Source organism: Sebastes umbrosus, chromosome 22 (assembly GCF_015220745.1).
Source record: "Sebastes umbrosus isolate fSebUmb1 chromosome 22, fSebUmb1.pri, whole genome shotgun sequence".
In the NCBI taxonomy this organism is placed as follows: Eukaryota; Metazoa; Chordata; class Actinopteri; order Perciformes; family Sebastidae; genus Sebastes; species Sebastes umbrosus.
In genome coordinates, this window is record NC_051290.1 from 4,245,588 (window position 1) to 4,260,464 (window position 14,877).

The 14,877-nt window shown below is 38.3% G+C and overlaps 1 protein-coding gene across 4 annotated transcripts; it reads right to left on the reverse strand.

Moving 5' to 3' along the window:
• Nucleotides 1-401: 401 nt before the first annotated feature.
• On the reverse strand, nt 402-13,524 carry cd99l2 (CD99 molecule-like 2). Of its 4 annotated transcripts, none has more exons than XM_037758344.1 (10): nt 13,188-13,522; nt 8,514-8,570; nt 7,806-7,862; nt 6,737-6,859; nt 5,132-5,212; nt 3,267-3,338; nt 3,028-3,087; nt 2,802-2,921; nt 2,087-2,152; nt 402-1,086 (listed from the first exon to the last, which is right to left on the reverse strand). In XM_037758344.1, the coding sequence occupies exons 1-10, from the start codon at nt 13,246-13,248 to the stop codon at nt 1,025-1,027; spliced, it is 759 nt and encodes a 252-aa protein (XP_037614272.1). In that variant the 5' UTR covers nt 13,249-13,522; the 3' UTR covers nt 402-1,024. The 4 variants fall into 4 exon arrangements, with proteins under 4 accessions (XP_037614272.1, XP_037614273.1, XP_037614275.1 ...); XM_037758345.1 differs by having other exon boundaries at nt 3,028-3,084; nt 13,188-13,521; XM_037758347.1 differs by lacking the exon at nt 5,132-5,212 and having other exon boundaries at nt 13,188-13,524.
• Between the last annotated feature and the right edge of the window lie 1,353 nt (nt 13,525-14,877).

Sequence of the window (14,877 nt, forward strand, 5' to 3'; positions counted from 1 at the left end):
GGGCTGTGCGCTGCTTTTCATTGGAAGTGGAAAACTAATGAAATTTAATTAAATAAAATAATAAAATAAAATAATTAAATTATATTAAATTAATTTAATTTAATTTAATTTAATTTAATTTAATTTAATTTAATTTAATTTAATTTAATTTAAAATTGAATTTAATTAAACTATTGTCTACACAAATGTAACCTGGTAGCTAATGTCATGATTCAGTGATTTTTTTTAAAGAAATTTCAAAGACTTTAATTATCATCTATTTACCAGCAGACATGTAAATAAAGCATATTAATTTACTTCTTTTTCTGGAAATGTATTAAATTACCAGCTATTGGGAAATAGTGGAATATAATTATTACATTTTTAATTTTTTTTTTTTAAAAAGATACATTTTGAGGTAAATATTGGGTTAATTTGGCAGTAATTCCCCCAAAAATTCAAATATTTGCTAATTATCATGAAATTTGCAGACCTGTAAATAAATTGTTACCCAGTAAACTAATCCGCCTGACTACCTGTGAACTCAAAGAAGCTCGACACACACCCATAGAGGAGTTTCTTCCTCCAATGTATAATAAGATTAACCGCTTTTTGTATTTTTCTTTCCATTATTCCTTCACTGTGTCCGGAGCTCAAAATGCTACAACTAAAGCCCCAGCTCACAGCAGAGGAATCACAACATGCTGAAGGCTGGATAACTGTAAACCAACACTGTTAATGGTGTTCAAACAGAAAACAATAAATAACTATATACACATACATTTTGGCAAAGTTCGAGTACACTGTCGGCCATGTTTACAGCGGAGAATTAACAAAACGATCTGGTTCACATTCAGCGCAGACGGACTGCAACACCCCGACGGTTACAGCACAGAGCTGCAGGATCAACGAGGACATGCTGCACAATAGACTAGAGGTCTATCCTGTAGCATGGCTGTGTGTGTGTGCAGGGAGAGGTGGGGGGGTGTTTGGGAAAGAACGTGTGTGGTGTGGTGTGTAAGTGTGTGTGTGGTGTGTAAGTGTGTTACACAGCATTCTCTTCAGTGGGAGGTTCAGCGTTGGGCGGCTCCAGAAGAGTCTGCTGGACTGCAGAGGCAAAATAAAACAGACAGTAGTTTACACACAGATCATCTCTATCAGATATTACAAGAGACATTAGATCAGAGGCCTGTACTACGAAGCGAGTTCAACATCTCCAGGGTATCTTCTCATTATCTGGCTTCACTAACCCGAACAAACGAGATCACGCTAAGCGGTCCTACGATGGTGGTTATCAACTCGGTAAATCAAACCAGGGTTTCTCAGTCTGGCTGTGAGCGCGTTCACATGAACGGGGAGGTGTTTGCAGTTTATAACCAATCACAGACATGAACAAGACTACTGACTTACAGACAGACAAGCAGAGCGGCACTTTTTACAAAGGAAGAGTGAACTATATTAGACACATACGAAGAAGTTAAACACTTAATCCAGACTAAAAGTAACACAGTTGAAGCTGCCAAATGCAGGAAGAACAGCTGGCAAAAGAAAAAACTCCCAATGTGTGAATGCTGCGTCCCCGTCTTCGGCGGTGTGAAACGGACTCAAGAGGAAGTAAAAAAGTATAAATAGAAAACATAATTCAAAGCGGTAAACACCCACAGCATAAATCCAGATGTCCTTCCTGCATCTGTCAGTTTAAACTGTGTTGTTTTTAGTCTGGATTATGACGGTAACTTCTTCATATTTGTGTAATATTACCATACGATCCCCGCACTGAGCTCTGATTGTTCAGTAGGAGGTGCTTTTATACGAGTTGATCTTTTATCTGGAACATAACTCCGGAGCGGGTTAGCCGTTCAGCATCAGTTACCATGGCGATCTACCACGGTAAGAAGTGAACCAGCTTCATAGTATGGAAAATCCTGAAGGGTTAACCCTGAAGTTACCTTGATAACGCCAAATCCTGCTTCGTAGTACAGGCCTCATATCAGCTAGTAGTATGCAGTGAGTGTAATGTCAACAAGCTTTTTAAATGTTGTATTAATAGCTTCTTATTATTAAAAGGAAGAAAAAAAGGTCTTAGTATTAGTAGAGATGTGTTTACCTTGTGGTTCTGTAGCCACCACGGCCTCGGGGTTCTCAGCCTTCACCATGTCGGTATTCAGGCTCTCTGTCACGACACAACAACACATCTTAGTGAGCATCAACAAGTACAAGTACTGAGCCACTGCTGCTACAACTACTGCAACTGTATGTACAGCTACAAAGCCCCTTCATTGCCATTTTCCATCCATCCACCAGATGCCCTCGGACGTTTCCTCCTTGTCCCCATCACTCACCTGACTGCCCCCCCCATCCACACACCTGCTCCCACTTCCCTCATCAGCCTCTCAGCCCGGTTCCATTCACTCCCTGTCAGACCATCCTAGTTTGCTTTGTTGGTTTCTTGTTTTTTGCTTATCAGAATGTTTACCTGTACCTGTAAGCTAGTCCATCAACAAGTCACTGAGCTCATCCTCCTCAGCCTGAATAACCAGCTGTGACAGTAAGTCCAATATTCTCTCTTCCTTTAGCTCCGTTTAGCTCAACTAGTCTCTAACTGTGTCTGTCTGGTGCTGAGCAGGTAGTGTCATCGGCTTTATCACAGCTTCTCACTGAAATCCAGGTTGATGGAGGTGGACAGACTGCACCAAAACAGTTAAGTTACGGGTCGTAAAACCGAAACAATGAGCTAAAAGAGGCCAAATAGCTCTGTGGAGCTAAGGGGAACTAGTTTTAGTATTGTCATTTTAGCCGTACAAAAAAGTAAAATCACTTACGTTGTATACCGAAACACAGCTTCTTCTTCTGGTAGGAGACGTAGCTGGTGATTGCGCCCATCAGCGCCATGGCAACCGCACTAACAATCCCTGCAATGGTGCCCACTTCTGCTGTGGTCTCTGCAAACACACACACACCCACAGGTATACATACATTAGAGTCCGGCAGCCGAACAGACAAGACGTGCATTTATGAACAAACACACTATGGACAGAATAAACCCACCCCCGTTGTTGTCATTTGATCGTCGATTCATTTCATCGTCGTCAGTCGGACGTCCACCTGTGGGAACACAGAATAACAGCAGGGTTAAATTCCTCAGCTACGGAGCCTGGATTTTCTATAAAAGTGCAGACGTTACTGTTGGGAGAAGTCCCTGCATGTTTCGAATGCATTCAGGCTGACAATAATAATTCCCCCTTTTAAATCATAAAACTATTTGAGTGCACAGATTCCTACATTACCTTTGCCTTTGTCGGGTTTGTAGGTGTCGTCTTTACCAACATCCCGCAGATCATCGTCAGAAAGTCCAGCACCTGAAAGAGGAGACAGATAGTCACCACACTGAGGATGAACGCAGTCACTACATGATAAACTATCGCTTAAAAGAAGCTGCTTAAAGGTACAGGATATTGCTTCTAGAGAGAGAGCCTTCGCATTTTCACGTCGGCCACCGTAGTTCTCATACACGCTTGGCACACGGGAGAAGTTTCAGTCGGTTGCAATCTGCAACCTCACCGCTAGAGGCTGCTAAATCCTACACATTGCACCTTATTTTAAAAAGTATAAATAGTAGAAAACAAGAAAAGTCGTAGCATTAATGTCCTTAAAGGGCTGAATATTTTGATAGTTGATTCTATAGTATGCAGAAGTAGTTAAAGTCTAAAAACACGTACGGAAGAAATAGAAGAAGTTGAACTACAAAATGCATTTCCTGCTGAAAATGTGTGGAAATGCTGACAGCTGAAATTAATTGCAAAGCATTGCTGAAAACACGGAACTGAATTGTCAAACTGGCAGAGTAGAAAGCTCAACTGCATGACCCAAAATGTATGCCGTATGCAGAAGTAGTTAAAGTCCAAAAAACGTACGAAAGAAATAGAAGAAGAATGCTAAATCAGCATTTCAACAAATATAAACAGAGAATGAAATATATAAAATGGTTTAAAAGCATACGAGGAAGGACTTCAACTAATAAAATCGTGAAACTAATTTTGGTCTTCAGCAGTTAACCTCAAAGAAATGCAGAAATAGCATGCAAAGGACAGTGTTGCTCAATCAGCAGAGTGGGAGGGGATAATGAGCAAACAGATGAAAACAATGAGCTCCCTCTCTTGACATGGAAGAGTGTTATTTAGTTCTTCTGTAGCACTCAACAACGGAGTACTTATTCAAGCAGACTGAGGGTTCAATTGTGCAGATGGTGAAGCAACCGTCTAAAGTACTACTGCTTAAGTACTTCTTTCAGAGTCCGTCCAGTGCGACACGTCTGGCTCACAAAACTTGGACCGAGCTGTCAAACTAGGCGATCTAGCTCTAAAATGAAACGGGATTAAGCTGCGGCATAGCCTGTCTCTCGCTTAAAATGTTTTCAGAAGTAGATTTTCGTGGATTGTTTAGACCAGATGTCAGCAGCCTGCGGCTCCGGAGCAGTCATATTATGAAAATAAAGTCAAAGGTTTACGAGAAAAAAAGTCATAATATTATGAGAGTTAAGTCATAATATTATAAAGTAGTAATTTGACGTGCTATTTTCTTTCTTTCTCGTAAAGTTATGACGTAATATTCAATGGTAATTAGGTGATAATTAGCAAGTAACATATTTGAAATTTCTCCTTTCACCCTAAATTCACCTAATTACCATGAAATTTGCAGTAAAATTAAGTGTTACCCAACTTTGTTAGAATTTCCCCATGACATCTGGACACTAAATAACTTAATTTTAGAAGGATGTGATATGTGGGAGAGTTGGAGAACTTGAATGGAGACACATGTGTTACGTAACAAGTCCCAGTGTGGATGAATGGATCGGTTGGGCTACAGTATATTTATTGAAGGCGGGGGGGTTCTTTATAATCTGGTACCAACACTCAAATTAATTTAAAATGCCCAGCCAACCTTAAATATACTCACTGACAAACCACAGATAATGACTTACTACCTATTAAAGCCGCTACATGTAGAACTTGTATGTGATGACATTAAACTATTCTGACGTCAGAGGTTTTTAGACAGATTCTGAAATGTTCATATTCTACACATAGCGGCTTTAATTCCACATGAAGTGTTAGCTACGAATACTAATCCGACGGTAGACACTCCCACCCACCTCCCTGACCCTTGTTCTTATCCTTGCCACCAATGTCATTGTTGGGGTCCAAGGCGTCAGACAGGTCAAAGTCATCGGCAGCTGTAGAGGTCAAAAGGTCGGTGATCAACGTTAGTGCAAAAGTAAAGAGCAAAAGCAGGAGTCTAAAAAAACATTACAACAAATAAACTGAGAGGGTAATAATGACTGTAATTAAAGAACTACAAGACTCTTTAATCAATAAAATAATGTATGCTGTAGCTAAATTTATATAAAGATGGACGACATGACAGATCCCTAAAAGTGAAACCAAAACATCTGGATCGCCCCCTGGTGGCTGGCTGCAGTAATGGTCATAAACCCCGCCCCCTCCGTGTTAGCGGATGAGCCAAACTAAAAAGTTAAAGTACACGTCAAATACATTTTTCCCAAAGATGATTTCTGTCATTTAAGGTAGTTCTTGTCACGCTGATGTACGTTCAAGTATAAATTTTTCTGATAAGTTTGGTTTTAATTAGTTATGTGATGCTATAAAAAGAGGGTGTGATGTAACTTTAACTTTCTATAAACCGTGATTGTCTGTTTCGAATATAAGGATCTGTACATATAAAGACTAACTGTATATAAAAGAAGATCTTTATGTCTATACCAGGGGTCAGCAACCTTTACTATCAAAAGAGACGTTTTAGGCCCGGGATATTTTGGCTTCACTTTTGTACAGTGGGAGGAAGTCGTCCAGACCAGTCGGCCATCTTTATATATATATATATATATATATATACAGTCTATGTGAACTAGCTAACATACGATATAAGCTGTTCGTCTGGTACCTCATTAATAATTCAACGATTTTTTATAGCATAACTCCTGACCTACTGGTGCCTTCAAATGGGGTCGTGTTTACGAGTTGTGACGTGTTTGTTGACGTTGTCAGAAATGGCGGAGGCCTTGGAAGTTAATTTTTTGGTACATAATAAGTGAATGTATTGTCATTTTAGTCGTATATTGTAATAATAATTTATATTGTAATAATTTTATAATATGTCCGAGGAATATGTTGATATTCCCAACGGCCTCTTTTTCCTCTGTCATTATGTTACCCACTTGCTAGACGCCAACAGTAATGTTAATATTGCCGTTGCTTAGCAGTGGTGTTCTCACGACTTGAACGCCGAGCATATCGTGTACACGACTTCCCACGTTGTAAAACACGAGTTTCATTTGAAGGCACCGTACATTCAAGCTAAACTACACATACAGTAGACTAGCTGTTGCAACAGGCTGCTTGTACATAATGGAGCTTTCACACAATCAAAATGTTATGTGTTGCATACATGTAATCATTTTATTGTTCTGTTAAGCGACTGCCCAAATTAAACTCTGCACTTCCTGCAAGTATTTCACAATAAAAGCCTACCAGTAAATGGAGGCATTATTCCATTTGAGGAGCTTAACACCTGATCTAGTGGAACTGAATTAGTGCGATAGAGCAGTAATCATATAAAGAAGGAGGACTACAGGTAAACATGGAGGAAGTGTTGAATTTAGATTAACAGAGAATTAAAAGAAGCAGATCAGAAAACTGAAAGTAGAAATTATAAAGCAGGGGTAGTTAGAAATTAAGACCTGGTTTGGGTTTGGGTTTGAGCGGGGCCTTGGTAGCTGCGGGGGCTTTAGGCACGACCTTGGGTGGGGCTTTGGTGGTCGTGGTGGTGGTGCCGACGTCAAAGAAATCATCCAGACTCAAGTCTGCACAGAACATTGAAAGCACAAATCTGTAGACCCAGTGACCTCAGTTATGAAAAGTGCACCGTGAAGTGTTTCTATGTCATAGTCGGGGTGGAAAACACAAAATGTAAGACAGTTGTTACAGTTGAAAATAGTGTCGCTAATACAGTAAAAAACTTTGTAAAATACGGTAACACTTAATTTTACAGGTCCGCAAATTTCATGGTAATTAGGTGATAATTAGCAAGTATTTGGAATTTCTTTGGAATTACTGCCAAATTACCCCAATATTTACCTAAATGTTTATTATAAATTACTTTATTGTAAACATTATTTAATAATTATATCCAATAGTTGATCATGTATTTAATATATTTCCAGGAAATTAATTAATATGCTTTTTTCCATGTCTGCAGACATGCTATTTTAGCATATAATTATTAAATTATGTTTATAATAAAGTCATTTTCAATATATTTTGAGGTAAATATTGGGGGCAGTAATTCCAAAGAAATTTCAAATAGCTTACTTGCTAATTATTACCTAATTACCATGAAATTTGCAGACCTGTAAAATGAAGTTTTACCTAAAATACTTCCTGGAGAACAGTATTATAACAGGTCTGGTTCTGCCCAAGGTTTCTACCCGTTAAAGGGGAATCATACCTAGTGCATGCTCATGGAGGGTCTCTTGCCGGGTCTCTAAATTACAGAGTACGGTCTAGACCAGAGGCCTGTACTACAAAGCAGGATTTACGGTTAGCGAGGTAACTTCAAGGTTTTCAGTCCTACGACAGTGGTTCACTTCTTACCGGAGGTACAACGCCATGGTAACTGATGCTGAAACACCTGACCTGCACCGTCCTGTCACTGTTCCTGGTTAAGCTGGTGTTGTATTTACATCATATTATATAGTTATTATAATAGAATTAAATGATGATTGGATTAATAGTTGTGTTGCTTCTTACCTCCTCCTGTTCCTCCACCTGGTGCTGCTGGCTTGGGCGGCTTAGGAGCAGGGGTCGCTGTTGTGGAGGATAAATTATGTATTAAATTTATGCATCATGTCATATAAAAGTTTTTACTTGCTGTCATTCATAAGTGGATATTGTATTGTACTTAACGTCTTTGCTGAACTTTTTTCAATGCATGCTACACATTTTTTTTTTTATTTCAGGGTGTATTTTTCTCACTGTTCCAGGCAGCCATTATAATAGTAATAATCCACAATTAAAACGCCATACTTTATTCATTCATGGAGGTTTCCAAGTCACTGCATGTTCTACAACACTGTCCGGCACATATTTCAGAATAAAAGCCTTGTGTTAACAAATTAAGGAATTCTGTCCACAGAAAAAAAACGCTTGAGGGCTTTTATTTTGAAATGAAAGCAGGAAGTGTTGATTTAAAAATAAGTCTTTACTTTTTTTTCATCTCCGTAACATATTCTACAGATGTCTAGACATTGAAACTGTAGTAATGTAGACGCGCGTCTCACGCAGGCAGTGTGGCTGCTCTAACCTGTTAACACGGACGGCGAAATAAAAAACAACAGGTAACGCAGCCGCCACGCGCCGCTGATGTTCCTGCTGTGTCCACGCTGTAAGGGTCTTGCAAACTACACACATACGGGACTTTAACATTTAAACAGGTGAACAGTGTTCTATTGTACTTACTTGGTTTACTCTCATCATCACCCAGAGCATCAGACAGGTCAAAGTCCTGAGAGAGGACTACAATCCAGAGAGGACAGAGAGAAGGACAAGAGGACACATTACTCAATCTGACACATAAAACCAAAAAGGATTCAACACATACTTTAGAAAAATGTTGAAGCTGGTCTCTTTTGATTTAAGCTTTTTTTTGTGGAGGTGATTAGTTTTCCAGGTCCTGCTGGTGTTACTGTGTCACACACACACACACACGCATACATACATACAAAACCCCCGTCCCTGGTGCCAAACTGGGCCCATAGTGCACTAATCCGCACTGTTTGTTGTCTGGATTGCAGAACAGAGATCATTTACCAGAATGGTACACAAAAGAATCAGAGACAAACAAACAGTAGCTAACCTCATTGGCTGCCACTCATAAACAAGCAAATGGTGTGTGTGTGTGTGTGTGTGTGTGTGTTTGTTTATCTGCCTTTGTGGGGACCAATTTGAGTTTTAGACCTTCAGAGTGAGGACATTTTGGCCGGTCCTCACTACCTCAAAGGTCTGTTTGAGGGTTCAGACTTGGTTTAGAGTTTCAGGTGCACCGATACGACATTTTGGCCCAATTCCAATCCGGCCCCTCCACCCTCCCTCTCCGTAATGGAGTGAACTCCGTTTGTAGTCACACTCACAGCTGAATGAAGCTCCTTCATTAAGGTGGAGGGTAGAAATACAGCAGCCACTTTGGGACGAACTTCCCTCTCTTCAGCAAGGAAATAAATATCAGAATCAGAAATACTTTATTGATCCCCGGGGGGGAAATTGAGGTCCGTTTTGCTCCCTTTCTAGAATATAAATATATAAAAATAGAGAAATATAGATAATAGAGAAAATATAAATAAGAAACATATATAACAACAGTGCAAATAATAATGCTGAAAAATAGGATCTATGCAAATGATATAAATGCACGCATTTATAAAAATTCAAGAATAGTGCAAAATAAGAATATTAGTTTAAATGTACTGTATAAATAAATGCAGTGTTAATGCCGGAGTAAACCAGATTATTGCACAGCTGAATGAATGCACTAAATTATTGTACTGTTAAGTCAGTATTGCACAGCTGAAAATATAATAAATTATGGGGTTATAACTCCTGATAGGGTAAAAAAAGGATTGGAATTGGGCCTTTCAGTCCCGATAGCAATACCTGGACTTTGGGTGTCGGCCGATACCGAGTACCGATTCAATACCAGTGTTTAATTAATAAGCTGTATGCCTCAATGTGTGGAAGTGACTGGGATCACTCTGTTATGTGTAATTCAAAATGAGGCTTGACTTAGACATCGCTTTCCTAACTTCGTAAAACAAAATGTGACCAATAAATACATAGATATACACGTATTTTAATTGTTCTTAATTATTAAAATGATGAATCATACACCAACAAATTAATCTTGATTTGATAAGGACGCAAATGATTTTGGTTTGATTTTATAAATGTCTTTAGTTATACCTCATTCCATATAGAACCATTTCCTTGCTAAGATGTACATTTAATATTAATAAAAATAAATAAACAAAACAGAAATTTTAAATTATGCGGCGTTAATGAATAAAATGAAGATTTCCTAAATTAAAGGGTAAACAATAAAACTTATACACTCCATCTAATTGTGATTTAAGCAGTAGTTGCTGCTCCTATCCGTTTCTATCTGTTTTTCGAATCTGACAGTCACATCTAATTTCCTCCCCGGAAATCAATTCTTATCTTATCTTATAACTTCAGTCCAGCCTTCCGGTTTTGGCTTCCTATCCATGCTAGGGCAGATTTTAAACTGCTCCTCTTGATTATTTGTTTGGTATTTTTTCCTTTATTCAATAGATGACAGTAGAGACAGACAGGATATATCTATAAGCAACAAAACTATTTAGTTAGGCTTTGGAACAGATATACTTGGTTAGGTTTAGGTAGGGATGCACCGATACCACTTTTTTCAGACCAAGTACAAGTACTTACATTTGGGTACTTGCCGATACCGAGTACCAATACGAGTACTTCTCTGTGCCAGAAGACCCTCGTTAACAGCCAGCTGGAGGGTGTGAGCGACGAACGGTAGGCTGCGGAGTCCCGCATACGAGACGGTGCGCCGCGCTCGGCTCTAGGTCGGCTTGGAAAGGCTCGGGGCGGATCGGGCTCGCGGCTGCAGCTTTACAGCGCTCCCCGCCCAGACCTCGCCGCACTGTGATGGGGCTCCCTGCTACCGGTGCGACTGTCGAACCGCGTCGTGCCGCGGCCCACGTAAAAGGCGCCAGGGGTCTGTGGCGTTGTCGGCAACCCACCCGACTCGTCTTGAAACACGGACGCCCGAGTTAGAGGGTGCAAGCAAAACCCCGGGGTGCAATGAAAGAGAGGGCCGGCGCGCGCTGGCTGAGGTGGAGCGTGAGGACCCGAAAGATGGTGACGAGAGGTTAACGTCACGCTGCTGTAAAGTGGTATCGGTGCCGTTGTATCGAAGCCGTTTTGCAAGTACGAGTAATGAGCACAGTATCGGACCGGATACCCGATACTGGTATCGGAACCGTTGCATCCCTACAAAGCAATTAATACTTGTTAATTGTTACATACTGTATAGTACCTTTTAAGGTATGGCTCGGCACATGATTCCAAAGCCCCCTGAGGCAAATCAGTGATTTAAAATAAAATAAAATTGATATTACCTTGTGATTACATTTTTTTTTTTTTAAATGTTTATGTTGGTCTGTGACGAAAAAATGTAGTCTCCTGTCTCATCCTCCAAGCCGCCCCACCCACAACATAGGGTATCGGCCAGATGTGACTTATCCACACTAATACAGCTTCCTCAGTATTTAGGTCAACAAACAGCAATCCCTGGCCACATGTTACCATACTGTACGTTGAAAAGATTCCAATGACCTCCACACAGTGAGGTATACTGACTTAAATTAGCAGGGAAAGAGAGCACTGGTATTGGATTCAAGATTCAAGCCCTTTATTGTCATTGTGTAGTACAACAAAATTAGATTGTGACAATCCCATAAGTGCTAATGAAAAGATAATACAATAAAAAAAGAGAGTGCAATATAAATATTAAAAATATAAAAGATAATACAATATTAAATATAAAAATACAATATGTATATTGATGAGATGACAGTTTTGCCAGATTATTACACAAAGTGTCCGTCAGATAATTATATTAATATTGCTATTGGATATATATGTGCTCCATATATGAATCCAGACAGGGCCGGCTTAAGGAGTAGGTCAAATAGGCGGTCGCCTAGGGCGGCACCTTTCGTTAAAAGAAAATAATAAAACAAATCTATGGTGCTCATAGTGACTGATAACGCCTATTTAGTGGCCTGATAACAGTCAAATCTGGTGCATTATCAGGGGATAAATCACAGCAGCAGGTATGGGCAGAGACGGAAGTTCCGCCTACATTCAATCCTTACCAACACCTAATCTTGACCTACTGACTTTAAAATCAACCATAACATAACTACCGTTTTAAATCTTATGCATACCTAAACCCAACCCCTCCTCCCGGCTTGGCGAGCCAAAATCAATTCACCTAATTTGCATCTCATTTGCATAATTTCCCCTCATAGCATTGCATTAACTAGCCGACCACTGCAGCTTTGCAGTCAGTACACCTTATTAAAATCTATCATGCAGACCTTTTGAAAGAAATGTAATCCTCATATACAGTGCAATCAAATGTCAGGAGCTCCTCTGCACCTGGTAGTAGTCTGGATCTCATACTAATACATCCATGCTCTGTGTAATGGTGGTGATGGAGATAACTGGGGTGTGGGGACACGTGCTATACGGTGACACAGAATGAAATCATCTAGCTGCTTTTAAATGATTCACCCCTTAAAGTGACTAACTTTTCATATTAATCATCACTGCATGCAGGTGACATCATTGTCAGAATAGCATGTGCAGCTGCAGACAGACAGACAGAGAGGAAACTGTGGGTGGTGCCACATCACTATGATCTTTAAAAACTATATTATATTATATTATATATATTATATTCAATTTAATGTTAATAACTAAAATTACTGGATCTGCTATTACAAATTCTATAGAATCATTTAATGTGTAATTACTACTGAATCTATTAGGTTATGTGGAGCAAATGGAGCCATAATAACTGCTTCAATAATACAATATATTATAATATATATAGTATGTATAATAAAAGATATATTGTTCTGCATGCACATGTAATAATCTTTTTTAACGGAGAGGAAACTGTGGGTGGTGCCACATCACTTTGATCTTTAAGAATTAACATTATATTCTATTATATTCTATTATATTCTATTATATTCTATTATATTAATAACTAAAATTACTGCTGTTACAAATTCTATAGAATAATTTAATGTGTAATTACTGAATCTATTAGGTTATGTGGAGCAAATGGAAGCCATAATAAGTGCTTCAATAATACAATATATTATAATACATATAGTATGTATAATAAAAGATGTATTATTCTGCATGCACATGTAATAAAAGGTGTGTTTTTTTTCATGTCTATCTTGCAGGCCGGTGGATGAACCGTTACTCCGGCCTGCAGAATCAAAGTGCGGCACAAAAGGCGCAGAACATGTGGATGATGTTGAGGTGTTGCAGGACAAAGCGGTTTATTACCTTGGAGAGGCAGCAGCAGCGCCAGCAGCAGACAGAGCGACCACGGGGAGCGGGGAGCCATGACTCGGGTAACGGTAAACCAGAGAACCAGAGAACAGCCGGTTAGAGAGAAGAGAGAGAATGAGCTGCTGTCACCGGTGCGTCTGATTCTGTTGGTTCAGCTCCGTCTCGCTGTGAAAACCGCATACAAGGCGTTCACTATATTCACTATGTTCACTATGGCACACTGGGACACTCCCACACAGGGCCCACACTTCCTGCAAAGCCTTTCACAATAAAATACTCGGTTTGCCAACAATAAAAAATAAAAAGTGAAGAATGCCAGTAACACTAAATTTTTTTTTTTTTTTAATAATGCATGATTTAATATGAAGTTTCAATCATGTCCTGCAATTTGGGACCTTATTTTGGAAAAAAAATATGAACGGAAATCAACGGGGAGAGATAAATATTTTTGTTTATCCCATTTGAATTGCGCCATGAATCACACATATGATGTTTGTCAATTTCAAACATAAGTTTTTTATAATATTACGACTTTATTCTCGTAATATTACGACTTTTTTTCTCGTAAACTTTATTCTCATAATATTATGACTTTATTCTCATATTACCACTTTTTTCTCGTAATATTACGACTTCATTCTCATAATATTACCACTTTTTTTCTTATAATATTAAGACTGTTTTCTTCGTAAACATTCGCCCACGTTTCCTGCCACACTCTTCAAAATAAAATACTCGGTTTGTCAATTTAAAACATTATTTTTTTAAATATTATGATTTTATTCTCATAATATTACGACTTTATTCTCAGAATATTACAATTTTTTTTCTCGTAAACATCTGACTTTATTCTCATAATATTACGGCTTTTTTTCTCGGAAAGTTGATGACTTTATTCTCGTAATATTACGACATTTTTTTCGTAAACTTCTGACTTTATTCTAATAATATTATGACTTTATTTTCATATGAGGACTTTTTCTCGTAAACTTATGACTTTATTCTCATAATATTATGACTTTTTTTCTCATAAACTTATGACTTTTTTTCTCGTAATATTACGACTTTTTTTATTGTAAACGTATTACTTTTTTTTCTCATAATATTACGACTTCATTCTCATAATATTACAACTTTTTTTTCGTAATATTAAGACTTTTTTTCGTAATTTTACGACTTTTTTTCCCATAAACTTGTGACTTTTTTTCTCATAATATTACGACTTTTTTTTCTCATAAACTTCTGACTTTATTCTCATATTGCATTTTTTTTTTATCGTAAAACAAATGACTTTATTCTCATAATATTACAACTTTTAGGTTGGTTCAGCTCCGTCTCGCTGTGAAAGCCGCATACAAGGCGTTCACTATGTTCACTATGGCACCCTGGGACACTCCCAAACAGGGCCCACACTTCCTGCCACACTCTTCAAAATAAAATACTCGGTTTGTCAATTTAAAACGTAATTTTTTTAAATATTATGATTTTATTCTCATAATATTATTACTTTATTCTCATAATATTACGACTTTTTTTCTCATAATATTACGATTTTTTTTCTCGTAAACATATGACTTTATTCTCATAATATAACGACTTTATTCTCATAATATTACGGCTTTTTTCTTGGAACGTTAATGACTTTATTCTCGTAATATTACAACTTTTTTTCTCATAATATTAC

Excerpts from the sequence above, each read along its gene's own strand:
- cd99l2 (XM_037758344.1), bottom strand. The coding sequence starts at position 13,248 with ATGGCTCCCCGCTCCCCGTGGTCGCTCTGTCTGCTGCTGGCGCTGCTG. Across the intron at positions 8,571-13,187 it reads GCTGCTGCTGCCTCTCCAAG|TCCTCTCTCAGGACTTTGAC; the intron begins GTAATAAACCGC and ends TCTGGATTGTAG. Across the intron at positions 2,922-3,027 it reads ATCAAATGACAACAACGGGG|AGACCACAGCAGAAGTGGGC; the intron begins GTGGGTTTATTC and ends GTGTGTTTGCAG.